The sequence below is a fragment of the Haliotis cracherodii genome, unplaced genomic scaffold (genome assembly GCF_022045235.1).
Source record: "Haliotis cracherodii isolate W230 unplaced genomic scaffold, xgHalCrac1.p SCAF_4, whole genome shotgun sequence".
NCBI lineage: Eukaryota > Metazoa > Mollusca > Gastropoda > Lepetellida > Haliotidae > Haliotis > Haliotis cracherodii.
In genome coordinates, this window is record NW_027266297.1 from 47,024,480 (window position 1) to 47,041,227 (window position 16,748).

Genomic DNA, 16,748 nt, shown 5'->3' on the forward strand with positions numbered 1-16,748 from the left:
CGGCGAAATCGTGTGTGAAGCGATCGGAAGATCGCACAACTCACCGTTATTAACAGCAACCACGGTCAGAATACCGCTATTGACGCCTTGAAACGAACTTTAGTTGACAGAGAATGGATACATATATCATAAATGACATACTTTGACTCGTTAAAAGTCATATTTGTTTTTGTTTGACGATTCTATGTCAACATGAAATTCTCGCGCTCACGTGCTCACGTGCGCGTGAGCCTTGACGGTGACTGGTCAGACATGTTCCATGTAAAAATAATACCCGGGAATAGCGATCAGCTGCTTCGCTTAGGGTTATTATTATTTTAAATATGTTTAGTAAAGGCTGCATATAATTAAGAAAATAATGGAATATATTATTCCTGATAAATAAAATAGTTTCAGATACAATTGTTGCCGATCCTTGCATTAAAAATCCTATAAAGTTATATCATTGGGTGTGTCTTGACCGAATCACCGGTCGATTCCAAGAAAACGTGTGTACAGCTGATTGCTGTTTCCGGCTTAGTTTACGAGAAAATACACAAGGTAATCTTAATCCCTAGATATAAAACAATGCCTAGCAGAACAATAAATACTATTTAAACGGTAAATAAACATGTCTGGTGATTTTTTATCTCAAATTTCGAATTTGTACTGACGAAGTTTCTCAGCACCCGTTCGTTTGCCGGACTTCGCTGAAAGGGTACGGTGTAAATTTTTTCTGCGCATAATATTCAAATTTCTTTTTTTCCAAAATATTGAACGCGCTAGAGGGGGGTGCGCATTATACATGGGTGCGCACTATACTCAAGAAAATACGGTATGTGTTTTGTGTGGTTAGTATGGTTAGTGTTTCAACAAATTTTGTAAGTTTGTATCAGTTTGTGCCAGGTGAGCTACAGAGCCCATGGCACTATTTTCTATTGCTTTATGGTGTATTTATGGGCTTTACATGTATATTCAGCACTTTTTGTGTATGACTTTAAATAACTAGACCTATGTAGTGAATGCTTCGTTTGGGGATGATAGCAGATATAAGAATAGTTAGGAATTAGCTTACACAGTGTACCCTCATTATTACGCTCTTCAATAGAGCGCTAACTCTGTTATAGTGCTCTTCAGTATAGCGCTAACTCAGTTATAGTCCTCTTCAGTATAGCGCTAACTCAGTTATAGTGCTCTTCAGTATAGCCCTAACTCAGTTATAGTGCTCTTCAGTATAGCGCTAACTCAGTTATAGTGCTCTTCAGTATAGCGCTAACTCAGTTATAGTGCTCTTCAGTATAGCGCTAACTTGGTTATAGTGCTCTTCAGTATAGCCCTAACTCGGTTATAGTGCTCTTCAGTATAGCCCTAACTTGGTTATAGTGCGCAGTAAAGAATGGCTTCCAAAATTTCATTCAATAATTATAAAAATGTTTACAATAATTTCGACGAAATCTTATGTGAAGTGATTGGTAGATCGCTCAACTCGCCGCTATTTACAGCAAACACGGTCAGATTACTGCTATTGCCGCCTTCAAATAATCTTTAGTTGCAAGAGAATGGATAGACATATCATTAATCCCGTACCATGACTCGCTAAAAGTCATATTTGAGGAAGGTTGCCTATTAAATGTCAACATACCGTTTTCGCAATTGAAATGGGGGCATGGGTGGCCTAGTCATCTAAGATGCCGCGATTCACTGTGCAGAGTTGCATCGCTTGAGCACGCCAGAAACCTATGATTGTGGGTTCGAATCGTCTGACCATTGCATCAAAATTCTTTGAAGTTGTATCATGGGGTACTTTTTAACTGAATCACTGCAAGATTGGGAGGAAACGTGTGCACAGCTGATTGCTCTATCCGGCTTAGTTTATGAGAAAATACAGCCGGTAATCTTAATCTCTGCATATAAAATAATGCCTTGGAGAGCAGGAAATACATTTTGAATGGTAATTCATCATGTCTAGTGATGTTTTATGTCAAATTTCATACTTTTATTGTCCAAGTTTGTAATACCTGTGTATTCACCTGAATTCGCTGAAGGGACATGTGTTTTTTTGAAAGCACATATATACTCAATAAATCTTTTTTTACACTATGAATCATAAATAACTTCTATATTAATCTTTTTTTAAACTCTGAAACGTGCAGCGTAGATCGTGTTAGGTAGGCAGAGCATGTATACTGTTTTGTTGGTCATCTACCACCTATGACTCGACCTGTAGGGATGAAGCTTCTTCTATGTTTGTGTGTTACACATGGAAGTGTTGCCATGACAATATGGGGTTGTGTCTGTTTCAGGTTGTAGAAAAGTGTGAGCTGTTAGGATTGGACTATCTGTGGGAGATTTGCCTCAACATTCCTGATGAAACCATTGCTTCTCAAGCCATCAGCCTTCTCCTCAGCATGGCATATGCCAACCTCAATCCACGTATTAAAAAAGTATACTTTTCATTAATAGTATTGTTTTTGGTGTGATCATGTTGTGTGCCATGACCCCAGATATGTGATAGCAAACAGAAAAGTGGTGATCTGCCCCTTGTCATTGAAACTTTGGATGACAGTACATTGTACCATGTTTTGTGCATTGCACACTTTCTCCCCCTAAATACAGCATTATACATAAAGAATGCGAAACGAGCTCCCATGCAATACCAATTTTATGAATCAAGTGAATAGTTCTGGTATATGAATTCACAAGTTTGGTATTTTATTTATTACTTGCCGTTTATAATTTTACAAAAATAATTCACTTTTGTGTGTGAATAGACAGACATCTACGCAATCCACAGCTTACTCCAACTGAGTTGAACAGTATAATGCTTCAAACATGTCAAAAGTTGAAACTTATTTCTTCAATACCATACAGCTGCCCACCTTTAGTATTCAGGGGTCCGTTCCACATAGTTATCATAGTGCTAAAGTTATTGTCATTTCCATACTTATGCATAGATTTAAGACTGTCGTTGCTCTGCAATCTCATTGTGGAACGGAGCCCTGCACCACAAAGTTTACAATCATGTCACAATGCCCTATGACGTAATTTGTGGAATTTCTTTCCAAAACAATGCCATGTGACGTCAGCCTAGCTCCTCTCAGTGATCTATCATATCTATGACCCATGAAGATCCGGGGTAGAAGAATAGGTCTTCAGCAACCCATGCTTGCCGGAAAAGGCCACTATGCTTGTTGTAAGAGGAGACTAAAGGGATCGGGTGGTCAGACTCACTGACTTAGTTGAAACATGTCATCGATCCCAATTGTGTGGATCGATGCTCATGATATCAATCACAAGATTGTCTGGCCCAGACTCATTTATTTACAGACTGCCGTCATATAGCTGGAATATTGCTGAGTGCAGCGTAAAACAACAAACCAACCAACCAACTGTCATATCCACATGCAATGTCATTGAAGCCAATGAATGTTACGAGTTTTCAATATGTGTTAGTAAAGCTTGTTCACGCAGTACATAAGCACACGCTTTGGTATTACACAATGTTCTGATGTAATAGAAGTTTTGTGTTTGTAGAAATTAGGAAACAATAGTTTTCATTGTTAGTAATTCACCTACCACTGTTGTTCTAGTGTTACTGCATTTTCAACATCTCGTCTGGTGTTACTGCATTTTCAACATCTCGTCTGGTGTTACTGCATTTTCAACTTCCTGTCTGGTGTTACTGCATTTTCAAAATCTCATCTGGTGTTACTGCATTTTCAACATCTCGTCTGGTTTTACTGCATTTTCAACATCTCATCTGGTGTTACTGCATTTTCAACATCTCGTCTGGTGTTACTGCATTTTCAACTTCCTGTCTGGTGTTACTGCATTTTCAACATCTCGTCTGGTGTTACTGCATTTTCAACATCTCGTCTGGTTTTACTGCATTTTCAACATCTCATCTGGTGTTACTGCATTTTCAACATCTCGTCTGGTGTTACTGCATTTTCAACATCTCATCTGGTGTTACTGCATTTTCAACATCTCATCTGGTGTTACTGCATTATCAACATCTCATCTGGTGTTACTGCATTTTCAACATCTCATCTGGTGTTACTGCATTTTCAACATCTCATCTGGTGTTACTGCATTTTCAACTTCCTGTCTGGTGTTACTGCATTTTCAACATCTCATCTGGTGTTACTGCATTTTCAACATCCTGTCCGGTGTTACTGCATTTTCAACATCTCATCTGGTGTTACTGCATTTTCAACTTCCTGTCTGGTGTTACTGCATTTTCAACATCTCATTTGGTGTTACTGCATTTTCAACTTCCTGTCTGGTGTTACTGCATTTTCAACTTCCTGTCTGGTGTTACTGCATTTTCAACTTCCTGTCTGGTATTACTGCATTTTCAACTTCCTGTCTGGTGTTACTGCATTTTCAACTTCCTGTCTGGTGTTACTGCATTTTCAACATCTCATCTGAAACTACATGGCTGTGGTGTGTCTAAAACTCTTCACAGGATTTTGATCCGATTTATAAAAAATTATTGCCTCAGCCAAATTTAGAAACCCATTGATGGCTATTAAATGACAATCTTTTTAAATTTGGCATGTGTGTAGTTAGTAGTGGCGCCTAACTGGCATGTTTAATTTTTTAAGCGTTAAGAATTTCAACCATGAGTCATCCTTTACAGCATAAAAGTTGGTATCACCATAGTGAAAATGCATGTCATGGGCAATTAAAACATAGTACGTGAAAAACGTGAAAAACAGGAAAAACATATGTGAGACCCATCCACAGCACACTAGCTTACTATTATATTTCATCAAATTATTTGCATACAGAGTGATGAATATCAAAAACTAGGTTTGCACATATGGTTGCCATGGAAACCCAACTTGACATTGAAAAGAAATGGTACGAGCAACAAAATGGAAAGACTGTTGATAGCCAAGCAGAGTTTCACCAGCCTTCTCCTTGTGGTATTGTAGAAAATAGTGAAAAGTTCAAGCTTCCAAAGTGTCCACAAATGTTAGGCCAGCGTATTTGCCAATTTGACTCCTGTGTCACTTACCCACTGGTGGCCAAAGCCAAAACAGCCATTGCTTTGGCTGTCATCAATTCAAAGAAGGCTTTCATTTTTGTAAGGAACTGCCTAAAAGTTACATGACCCTGCAACCCTCACTAAGGCCATAATAAATTAAATGCTAGATTATCATCCGCTTTTTTTGCAAAAGAGGGGAGGGAGGCTTTTTATTTTTTATGTTTTATTTTCTATTAATGTCGTCATTTTGAACACTGGACAGCTTGCTATGAACAATAGAAGACTGAAATAACAAAGATAATAAATAAACATTGGTTTCAAAAGAAGCAGTCGGATGTTTCTGTGTCAAACCTATTTTTGTTTTCCCTGCTATAACTTGTACTCGGGCGTTTATGAATTTATCTTCAATTGACGTTAACTTGTCAAGCTCCCCACAAGCAAACTTGTTGAAGAGTCATATACTCTGGCAAAGGACAGCCATACCAGTCTTTAATGGTTTACACACCCTCATATATTTTCAAAATAGTGAGCACCATCTTGACAGCTGGCAACAACCAGATGACAGGCACTCACCGAGAGTCGGTTGTAGACCTGTTTACCACTTGTTGTAAACATGAAATGGCCGTTTGAAGCCGATGACATTACAGTACTCTAAACAGTTCACTTGGGCAAATAAAATTAATTTGTCGGGTTTTTTTTTTTATGAGTCAGGCGGGAATGATAATCTAGCAATTAATGTATTATGGCCTTACAAAGTTTTATGATATATTCTTAAGAACAACAGGCCAGGAGGCTTAAACTATGTGTGAATGGCTATGACTTTAAGAGTTTTGCAAGACATCACTATTTGTCATTTAAGACCGTTGTCATAAACAATGGAAGTAATGTTGGTGAGTCTGCACCACACCTGTCATCTGGCGTGTCTGGCGTGTCTGGCGTGTCATTTCCCACTCAAGTCACTTTCGGCACATTAAACTGACATAAGATGACAGCTTTAGAAATTGGCACTAGTCCTATTGTCCTTGCCAAAATGCTCAATAGTTAGGGTATCATAAGGACTAGTAGAAATTTGCCATTATTGTTTTGCTACATGTTTTGATTATAAGCACAGATAGTTTCTAATGCGGAGGTGATATACCTCATCATTCCATATCTCTGATCACTGACAGGAAGTGCTACAGATAGCCTTGTCTGCAGAGTGTTGCAGGTATACACCTATCTCATTCATTTGTCAAAAGTTGATAGATGGGCTACTTCCCATGACTGACCATTTCCATTGTGAAGCAGTTATGGAGCCAAACTATCCATCATGTCCACTAGTTAGAAATAGTAATAATAATTACACACATCCTCTCTTACACGTAACAGTAAATAAATAGTGTGTTACCTGATATCAACTGATGTTATGTTCATTGATTATTTCAGATACATGTTGTGCTTGGTAATCATTTAACATGTATTTATGTTGCTTGTGTTGAAGTGTCAAACAGATGTTGACTGTGTTATTGATGACAATTGCAACTGGTTGGCTTGACTACTGTCTTGGCTGGCTGGCTGTTACTTTCAATAATTTCATCACTTTAAAAGTCACAATCACAACAACCACTGGGAGTCCCTATTTATTCCAATTGTGGAGAAGGTCTCATCATTATGTGGAGACTTCAGTGATCTGTTCATCATCTGTGTGTTCTCTGTTTGCAGGACCCAGTTTCCATTCACAAGAAGTTTATTTCCGAGTGTAACAACAGATTGGAGGTAACACAGAGTCCTGTACTTGTCCTGTTTGTACACTGCACATATATGAGCATGGAATATTAGGTGGAAGGACAACTTGTGTTTTTGTCACATATATTTGTTGTGTCCAAGAGAGCTAGTTTCATTCCTAATCTGCCTGGGCTGTGAAGCTAAAACTTGAAAAGCATGTTCCCTGCCATGGTGTTGTTAAACAGTTATATGGAAGACAAACATGATTGAATGAAATGTAATTTCTGCACAATATGTTTTTGGAATACAGCATTTCAATGGCAACATTAGGTACTGTTTGTTTTTTACCCTGTTCCACTTTTGTACTTGGAATGATTCACCTTACTGGTAGTTCTACTGCAGCATTTCTCCATTGATCCCAAATACACTGCCAGGAAAGGTGTCTGTTGGGTTCGCCTTCATTTCAGTAGTGTTATACTGGGCAATATGGGGTGCATGAGGTAAGCTGAATCATCAAAAATATTTTCCCAGTCTGTGTCAATGGAAGAAAAATGTAAATGATAACTGTAAATCTTGAAATTAATGTGTCTCCAAATTAATATGACTGCCTACCCCTAGCCAAAAATGTGACTCAAAAACCAATGCGACTCCCCCTACCCCATCCCCAGTGGAATGATACATATCCTTACCTTAATCCAATCAAACAGCAAATAGCACTGCTTATTAGCACTGAGTAAGTTAATGTGTTTATTTTGTTGACTTAAGGAAGTTCAAAGGCAATAAAATAATTGAACCAACAATCAGTTCACTGATTGGAGTGATGGTCTCCTCCCATAAGTAAGACAGCCCAGTTGTGAGACACCTTAAAACAACAATGTCAAACCTGGTTGCACATGTTAATCAGGTAATTAACCCCTATCATGAAAATGGACTTGTCTTATTTTTCTTATAGACAAAAGAAATGACTCAAGATGCTTGATACCCTCTTTTACTTTATTTCATTCAACAATTTAATTCATCCATCCCTTAAATCCATTGTTTTAACATATTCGCCGCTTAGAGTTCAGTTAAAGTTAATATCAAAGTTAATATCAAAGTTCACATCGAGGTTGTCACACTGACACAACCTTAATCCATCTTCAGAAGTTTGCCAACAGCATCCAAGAACTGGAGTGGTGTCTTGACACCCTGGGATAGATGATTCTTCAGTCTGGAAAGTCAATTGTCAATCTCCTTGTACACACGCTTTCCTGCTGGTGGAGCTGCATCTAGGTCTATCTGAGATAGCTTGGTCTTCTCAGATTTCTCAATCTTCTTGATGATCTCGATGAACCTGTAGAGATTAGGATGACGATGATTCAGTGATGCATTGAGGCGACTGTGGAAACCCTCATGGCAGCAACTTCGAAGTCGACCTGGAATGTCTCTGGGTTGAATGGTTGGTTCAGTAGTTGTTGGATGTGGACCTTCAACTGAGCAAAGAGGCGTTGGTATGTTGTAGTCCGACGATCAGGCATCAATGCGTAGACTAGGGGATAGGTAATGCATCCTTTCCGTTCATGCAGTATGTAACGTTGATTCCAAAGATCTGGGCAGGCGGAGAAAGTACCATCAATGTAGACAATGGAAGCTGACTGGAGGACTCTAAGCTGATCATCAGTTGCAAATACCAGCATCTTGTCTTCTTCACCGTCGGCAAAAAGAAGAAACCGCTCACCATCATGGGTCTCTCTCCAGGGTGCTGCAATGTCGACTTCAGCTCTGGTTTTGGGGAGTTTCGGGATGGTGGGACTGCGGAAGGAGGGAAATATAGCTGCAGCCTCCGGATCATGTCTCAAGACCTCGTCGTTGTAGAGGGCTGGCATAGGAGTGGTTGGTTCTTCTCTTGCTGTCTTCCTTAAGCTGCCAAGGAACTGGATTCTGCTGGTGTCTTCTGATGGGTGGTTGTGTACAGTGAAATTTCTAACAAAATTTCCAACTGTTGTACATTTGCCAAGGTCTTAACGGTACATCGCCAATGAGTACCAGTTTGTCTTACTTTGTTCTTGTAGTGGAGATATCCCTGAAAGAGGACCTGGAGAGTACCTCTTTGTCTGGTAATGAACTCAACCTGCTGCAAACCTGCCATGATTGTGCATGAAATGTTCACAGACTAGGGGGAATTTATATGTGTAATAAGTAAATTTTAACAAAACATGCATCTCAACATTTTGAGTAAGCTCCTACTAGCTCCTAACTCATTTATTTCCTGAGAATATTCAAACAGAATAACTGGCCTACACTTATTAATTAATGTGCTAATCATGGCCTGTGACCATTGTTAAGTGGGTAGACTGGCTGTGTTTGTTTAATTAATCCCACCTATTCCACTGTCTTACAATGGGTGTCTCACTAATGGGATGTCTTACTAATGGGATGTAACTGGAATGATCAGTGATGCCTAGTTTGACATGGGTGGGTAGATGATGTTGTTATGGACTTGTTACGACTGCTGCTCAATAAACTATGTTTGTGTATATATTCAAGTTGGTATTTCCGCTGTCCAAAGTGTGCAGTGAGGCCGTCTTATTGTAGATAGTTATTTTAGAGACATAAATGAGAAGTTTTATTTATGCGAACAAAGACCATTCACATTTTTCACTTTTAATTCACACTTGTGTTAATTTCAAGATTTACAGTACTTTAAGTAGGGGGGAATGTCCGAGTACCTCTACATTCCTTAAAAATAATGGAACCAAGGCCAATTATTTTTAAGAAATGGAGAGTTCCAAGGATATTCCCTTATTTAAAACACATCTCTAACTTTACCTCTTTGACAAAACATTTTGTTGTGGATAATATTTGAAAATTAAGCCAGAACTTTACTGTGTTAGTCACCCTTACGTGATGCTTGTGGAATACATTCTCTGCTGCTGTTGCATGTGCACCAAGCTCTGTCGGGAGCTGATATTTACAATGCATTGTACATGGCTTTTCATAATATCGTGTGGTCCTGAACTATTTTTTCACTATTCGCTTGCATGTTGTTAATACATGCTGATGGGGAGTACAGGAAATATAGAGCCCTGTACAGGATATATATGTTTACCTGATATTTTTTCTTCAAAGATTTATCTAATTGCTTTAATAATCAACATTGTTATAGGTAAACAGCTGTAATCCAACATCTCTATATATATTACTTGTTATCCCCCCGGCATATAGCAATCAGCCAGTCTGTCTGTTCGTCCGTCTGTCTGTCTGTTTGTCCGTCCGTCTATCTGTTCGTAATCATTTCCTTTTCTGGGGCAGAATTCAAAAAACATTCAGTGTATTTGATCGAAACTTGGCAAATCTATCAGGCACATACTAAAGTGGTGCCTTTTGATATTTTGTGATTTTTCTAATTTTTATTTTTTAAAATTTTTATGGAATGAAGTTGGACATAGACTCAGTTGGGGATGGGGTTTCTTTCCGGGGCAGAATTCGAAAACCATTCAGTGTATTTCACGAAACTTGGCAAAGCTATCAGGCACATACTGAAGTGGTGCCTTTTGATATTTTGTGATTTTTCTAATTTTTATTTTTTTAGATTTTTATGGAATGAAGTTGGACATAGACTCAATAGGGGATGGGGTTCATTTCCAGGGCAGAATTGGAAAACCATTCAGTGTATTTGATCGAAACTTGGCAAATCTAACAGACACATACTGAAGTGGTGCCTTTTGATATTTTGTGATTTTCCTAATTTATATTTTTTTAAATTTTTATGGAATGAAGTTGTACATAGACTCAATTGGGAATGGGGTTTGTTTCCGGGGCAGAATTCGAAAACTATTCAGTGTATTTGATCGAAACTTGGCAAATCTATCAGGCACATACTGAAGTGGTGCCTTTTGATATTTGGGATTTTTCTAATTTTTATTTTTTTAGATTTTTATGGAATGAAGTTGGACATAAACTTAATTGGGGATGGGGTTCGTTTCCAGGGCAGAATTTCGAAAAGCATTCAGTGTATTTGATCGAAACTTGGCAAAGCTATCAGTCTCATCCTGAAGTTGTGCCTTTTGCCATTTAGGAATTTTATAAATTTTTATTTTTTAAGGTTTCCATGGCAACTAGTTGGACTTAGGTTCTATAGGGTAGAGTTTTCGGAGCATAACTCAAAACCTATTCAAAACTTTCTAACAAAACTTTGCATGTCTATCAGACTCTTGCTGAACTGGTGCCTATTGCTATTTAGGAATTTTATAAATTTTAATTTTTTTACGTTTCCATGGCAACAAGATGGATTTAAGTTTTAATATAGGGTGGATTCACTTATGGAGTAAAACAAATAAACTGTAAAATATTTCCTTGCCAAACATTGCATGTCTATATATATATGTATAGAGAGAGCACATACTGAACTGGTGCCATTTGAGGAAGTTAATAACTTTTAGAAATGTTTATTTTAGAATTTCCATTGCAGCTATTTTGAAATGGGCTAAAAGAAATGTTGGATCACTTACCTGGTTTGGGACCATAACGTGTTAAAATGGGTGGGGGAATTAGATGACTTCTTGACTGTACGCTTGTTTAGTCATTGTTTCTTGTAATTTGTCATTTGTTTGCATAAAAAAAAACCACAGAATACAGAATAGCACATTTACTTTTGTTTACTTTACAGACAGCAGCTGGGAGGGATATGTCATCCTTCTGATGACTTTTGTTTAGCTTTTAATCATTATGCAAATATTTAAAAATATTTCAAAGTTATTTCAGACCATACCTTCATGTGCCACCATTGCTGAGGTCGACAATTAAAAGTCCACAAATCAAACGATGAAGGTTCAAACCCCGCTGGCATCACATGTTTCCCAACAAACTTTGACATGATTCACTTGTCAGAATATAAACACAATAGCTCCATCCATTCCAACTGTAAATTAATTGGATTGTTGGTTCAAGATAGCGTACAATTGACAAACAACTGTCCATTCCTGAAAAATATATAAGCGTTTTAACAATAGAATGATATCAAAGATGTGTTTTAAGTATGTTTGAGGTGTGTCCTTCTGTACACCTGAAACCATTTAACTACCTCACTGAACCTGATCAACAGATGAGTCTGAAGCAGGGTGCCTTGGACCATGAAACAGCTAAAATTTGCTCATGGTGTTAAAATCAAATATTACTTTTCTTTTTTATAAAATAGAAAACCAATAATTGAGGAAACTCTTCTATGAAACCACAAGGTGTAGGAATTTTAAACATTTATGTGATAAGTAAAAACAATGGGTTTTATATTTGGTCATTTAAATGCAATTAAACACAAAATTTGACTTTCTTAAAGAATCTTCTAGGAATTGATAAATCTCAGAGAGCAAAATCATTATGAAGATATATAGGACCATGATGGGACTTGTAGTTGTTTGTGGCATGGACTTGTCCTAAACTGAAAAATTACAACATATATAATATATGTCATGTCAATAATATACATGGATAGCTACAGAACTCTTTTGGCTCTTGATATCCTGGGTAACTATGAATATAACTGTGATTAGCTGAAGGCTCAGGTGCAGACATTCTTGTAAGTTTATCTGACAGTATGGTGTTGTACCCACTGTGTGTTTCAGATGGCAATGATAGGCATCGGTGGGAATGTTGTGGCCCAGACAGTGTCCAATGCAACCAAGTTACTTACTGCAGCAATTGTACCTGAGGTTGCTAATGTGCCACTTCCTTCAAAGTGAGTAAAGAAAACTGCTACAGTGTTGTTGAGTGAAGGATCCAAGACTCAGCTGACTATTATAACTAAGTAACAACCAATGGCTAGGGACAGTCTTGACTAACACTGCAAAACGGCTGGAGCTAAGTGTGTGTGTCATTGTTTCTCAACAGTTCGCAGTTATGGTTGGGGTTGAAATCTTTGTTTTTGTCATTTGTTCATAATATATTTCCAAAGAACTTGAAATGTCAGTTTGTTATACAAATGTTGGATTTGCCTTTTTGCATTGAAGTTAGTGATTGATTTGACTACTTCCAAATTATCTTAACTTGCCAAACTGTCTATTAGTAGCTGAACTGGACCAAGACACCTTAACCGATTGTCAAAGGACAAGATTGTCATCAAATTTGGTCAATAGAGAGTCCTCAAAAGGCAGGTCAGATTAATAGCCTGTGTTTTGCTACCTGTTTCTCCTTCAGGTCTGTGAAGCTGCTGGCTATTGAGCGACTGCTGTGGATAGCAGAAGCCTATGTGTTGTCCGTGGAGGAGATTCACTGTACCCCTCGCAGTATTCTTCCACATGGAGCATCCTTCCATGGCTACCAGATGAACCTCTATATAACCTGTGATGCCCTCAAGCAGGAGTTCACTACAGTGGTATGTACACACTTGCTTCTCGTATAGGGCAAGCAATGTTAGCATTCATTATCCTGTGAACACCATAGAGCACTGCCATGTATCTATCTGACCAATCACAGAGTTGCTTACGAGAACACAAAAGTGAAAGTCTGAATGTGTTTTCTGATCATGCAACCTTGAAAATGTTGAATTCAGTATTTTATAACATCAGCCTTTGTAAGCCTCTGTAATACCATATTTGTCAGCTTTTCTACTTTGCCTTGCTTCACAGAAACAACAAGCTTCTTGTCAAAGTCATCATCTATCTTTCTTTCGCTTCAATTTCAATGTCTGATTTTGATGAGGTTTAACGTGTCAGTAATGGCTATCATCTGTTTGTTGAATTTAGCTGCAGGTGTTTTGCTAATGGAAGAGAAACTACTATTGAACTCAAGCTGTGGTAATATAAACATTTTCTGTTCTCAGTGTCACAGTAATGAGAGTCTTGGATCAGTTAGGATCAAGGTTGCCGAATCACTCCTTCAACAAGTTGATCATGTCCAGATTGTAGCCAATGACAAGCCGGTTAGCATACTTGATAACTTCACTACATGTATGTCAGTAGCCTGTATGTGCCACCTGGATGTATGTCAGTAGCCTGTATGTCTCAACTACATGTATATCAGTAGCCAGTAAGTGCCATCTACATGTATGTCAGTAGCCTGTATGCCTCAACTACATGTATATCAGTAGCCAGTAAGTGCCATCTACATGTATGTCAGTAGCCTGTATGTGCCACCTGGATGTATGTCAGTAGCCTGTATGTGCCATCTACATGTATATCAGTAGCCTGTATGTGCCACCTGGATGTATGTCAGTAGCCTGTATGTCTCAACTACATGTATATCAGTAGCCAGTAAGTGTCATCTACATGTATGTCAGTAGCCTGTATGTGCCACCTGGATGTATGTCAGTAGCCAGTAAGTGCCATCTACATGTATGTCAGTAGCCTGTATGTGCCACCTGGATGTATGTCAGTAGCCTGTATGTGCCATCTACATGTATGTCAGTAGCCTGTATGTGCCACCTGGATGTATGTCAGTAGCCTGTATGTGCCACCTGGATGTATATCAGTAGCCAGTAAGTGCCATCTGGATGTATGTCAGTAGCCTGTATGTGCCACCTGGATGTATGTCAGTAGCCTGTATGTGCCACCTGGATGTATATCAGTAGCCAGTAAGTGCCATCTGGATGTATGTCAGTAGCCTGTATGTGCCACCTGGATGTATGTAAGTAGCCTGTATGTGCCATCTACATGTATGTCAGTAGCCTGTATGTGCCACCTGGATGTATGTCAGTAGCCTGTTTGTGCGATCTACATGTATGTCAGTAGCCTGTATGTGCCACCTGGATGTATATCAGTAGCCAGTAAGTGCCACCTGGATGTATGTCAGTAGCCTGTAGGTGCCACCTGAATGTATGTCAGTAGCCTGTAGGTGCCACCTGAATGTATGTCAGTAGCCTGTATGTACCACCTACATGTATGTCAGTAGCCAGTTAGTGCCATCTACATGTATGTCAGTAGCCTGTATGTGCCACCTGGATGTATGTCAGTAGCCTGTATGTGCCACCTGGATGTATATCAGTAGCCAGTAAGTGCCATCTGGATGTATGTCAGTAGCCTGTATGTGCCACCTGGATGTATGTCAGTAGCCTGTATGTGCCACCTGGATGTATATCAGTAGCCAGTAAGTGCCATCTGGATGTATGTCAGTAGCCTGTATGTGCCACCTGGATGTATGTAAGTAGCCTGTATGTGCCATCTACATGTATGTCAGTAGCCTGTATGTGCCACCTGGATGTATGTCAGTAGCCTGTTTGTGCGATCTACATGTATGTCAGTAGCCTGTATGTGCCACCTGGATGTATATCAGTAGCCAGTAAGTGCCACCTGGATGTATGTCAGTAGCCTGTAGGTGCCACCTGAATGTATGTCAGTAGCCTGTAGGTGCCACCTGAATGTATGTCAGTAGCCTGTATGTACCACCTACATGTATGTCAGTAGCCAGTTAGTGCCATCTACATGTATGTCAGTAGCCTGTATGTGCCACCTGGATGTATGTCAGTAGCCTGTATGTGCCACCTGGATGTATATCAGTAGCCAGTAAGTGCCATCTGGATGTATGTCAGTAGCCTGTATGTGCCACCTGGATGTATGTCAGTAGCCTGTATGTGCCACCTGGATGTATATCAGTAGCCAGTAAGTGCCATCTGGATGTATGTCAGTAGCCTGTATGTGCCACCTGGATGTATGTAAGTAGCCTGTATGTGCCATCTACATGTATGTCAGTAGCCTGTATGTGCCACCTGGATGTATGTCAGTAGCCTGTTTGTGCGATCTACATGTATGTCAGTAGCCTGTATGTGCCACCTGGATGTATATCAGTAGCCAGTAAGTGCCACCTGGATGTATGTCAGTAGCCTGTAGGTGCCACCTGAATGTATGTCAGTAGCCTGTAGGTGCCACCTGAATGTATGTCAGTAGCCTGTATGTACCACCTACATGTATGTCAGTAGCCAGTTAGTGCCATCTACATGTATGTCAGTAGCCTGTATGCCTCAACTACATGTATATCAGTAGCCAGTAAGTGCCACCTACATGTATGTCAGAAGCCTGTAAGTGCCACCTGGATGTATGTCAGTAGCCTGTAAGTGCGACCTGGACATGTGTCAGTAGCCTGTAGGTGCCACCTGGATGTGTATCAGTAGCCAGTAAGTGCCACCTGGATGTATGTCAGTAGCCTGTATGTGCCACCTGGATGTATATCAGTAGCCTATATGTGCCATCTACATGTATGTCAGTAGCCTGTATGTGCCACCTGGATGTATGTCAGTAGCCTGTATGTGTCAACTACATGTATGTCAGTAGCCTGTATGTGCCATCTACATGTATGTCAGTAGCCATTATGTGCCACCTGGATGTACGTCAGTAGCCTGTATGTGCCACCTGGATGTATGTCAGTAGCCTGTATGTGTCAACTACATGTATATCAGTAGCCTGTATGTGCCACCTGAATGTATATCAGTAGCCTGTATGTGCCATCTACATGTATGTCAGTAGCCTGTAGGTGCCACCTGGATGTATGTCAGTAGCCTGTAGGTGCCACCTGGATGTATGTCAGTAGCCTGTGTGTGCCACCTGGATGTACGTCAGTAGTCTGTATGTGCCACCTACATTATGTAAGTGGAAAGTGTGTTTGTTACAGCTTGGTATGGCCAAGGACCAGAAGCTCCTTCATCAGCTTGAGTTTGAGGACAATCAGATGCTGCAGGTTCGCTTGTCTCAGTCTGGTGCTGGATCCTCAACATCCTCTTCCTCAACCTCCACCAGCACCACACTCACGAGGGAGGTATGTACGCTTATGAGGCCATCATAATCTGTTCACCAGCTTTTGACTTTATATCACGTAGGACTTTAATCTGAATCTTTGGCATGATGAGTAACATGTTCACTGATTATGAATATAATATTTGATGAATATTTGTTAATTTGATAATTTTATCCAATCCTGTCTCATACTTATTGTCTGTCTCTCTCCTCTTTATCTCTCTCTCTCCTAAATAGTTGTGGAAACGTCCTGTTCTGTGTTCCCGGAGAACAGTGAAAACATCTCACCCCAACACACTCCATATCCTTGCAGGTGCACAGTAACCTCACCCGATCTGTGCCAACTGTATCACACTTAACTGCACTGCAGGGAA

At 39.6% G+C, this 16,748-nt stretch overlaps 1 protein-coding gene across 3 annotated transcripts in view; it reads left to right on the forward strand.

Moving 5' to 3' along the window:
* LOC139478445 (ubiquitin carboxyl-terminal hydrolase 24-like) overlaps nucleotides 1–16,748 on the forward strand; it is a 213,002-nt gene that overhangs the window by 52,092 nt on the left and 144,162 nt on the right. For all 3 annotated transcript variants that reach the window (XM_071260905.1, XM_071260906.1, XM_071260907.1), the window contains exons 20-25: nucleotides 2,283–2,423; nucleotides 6,674–6,727; nucleotides 12,277–12,389; nucleotides 12,848–13,025; nucleotides 13,473–13,571; nucleotides 16,253–16,396. In XM_071260905.1, the coding sequence (XP_071117006.1) occupies nucleotides 2,283–2,423; nucleotides 6,674–6,727; nucleotides 12,277–12,389; nucleotides 12,848–13,025; nucleotides 13,473–13,571; nucleotides 16,253–16,396 (729 nt within the window). The remainder of the gene's footprint in view (nucleotides 1–2,282; nucleotides 2,424–6,673; nucleotides 6,728–12,276; nucleotides 12,390–12,847; nucleotides 13,026–13,472; nucleotides 13,572–16,252; nucleotides 16,397–16,748) is intronic.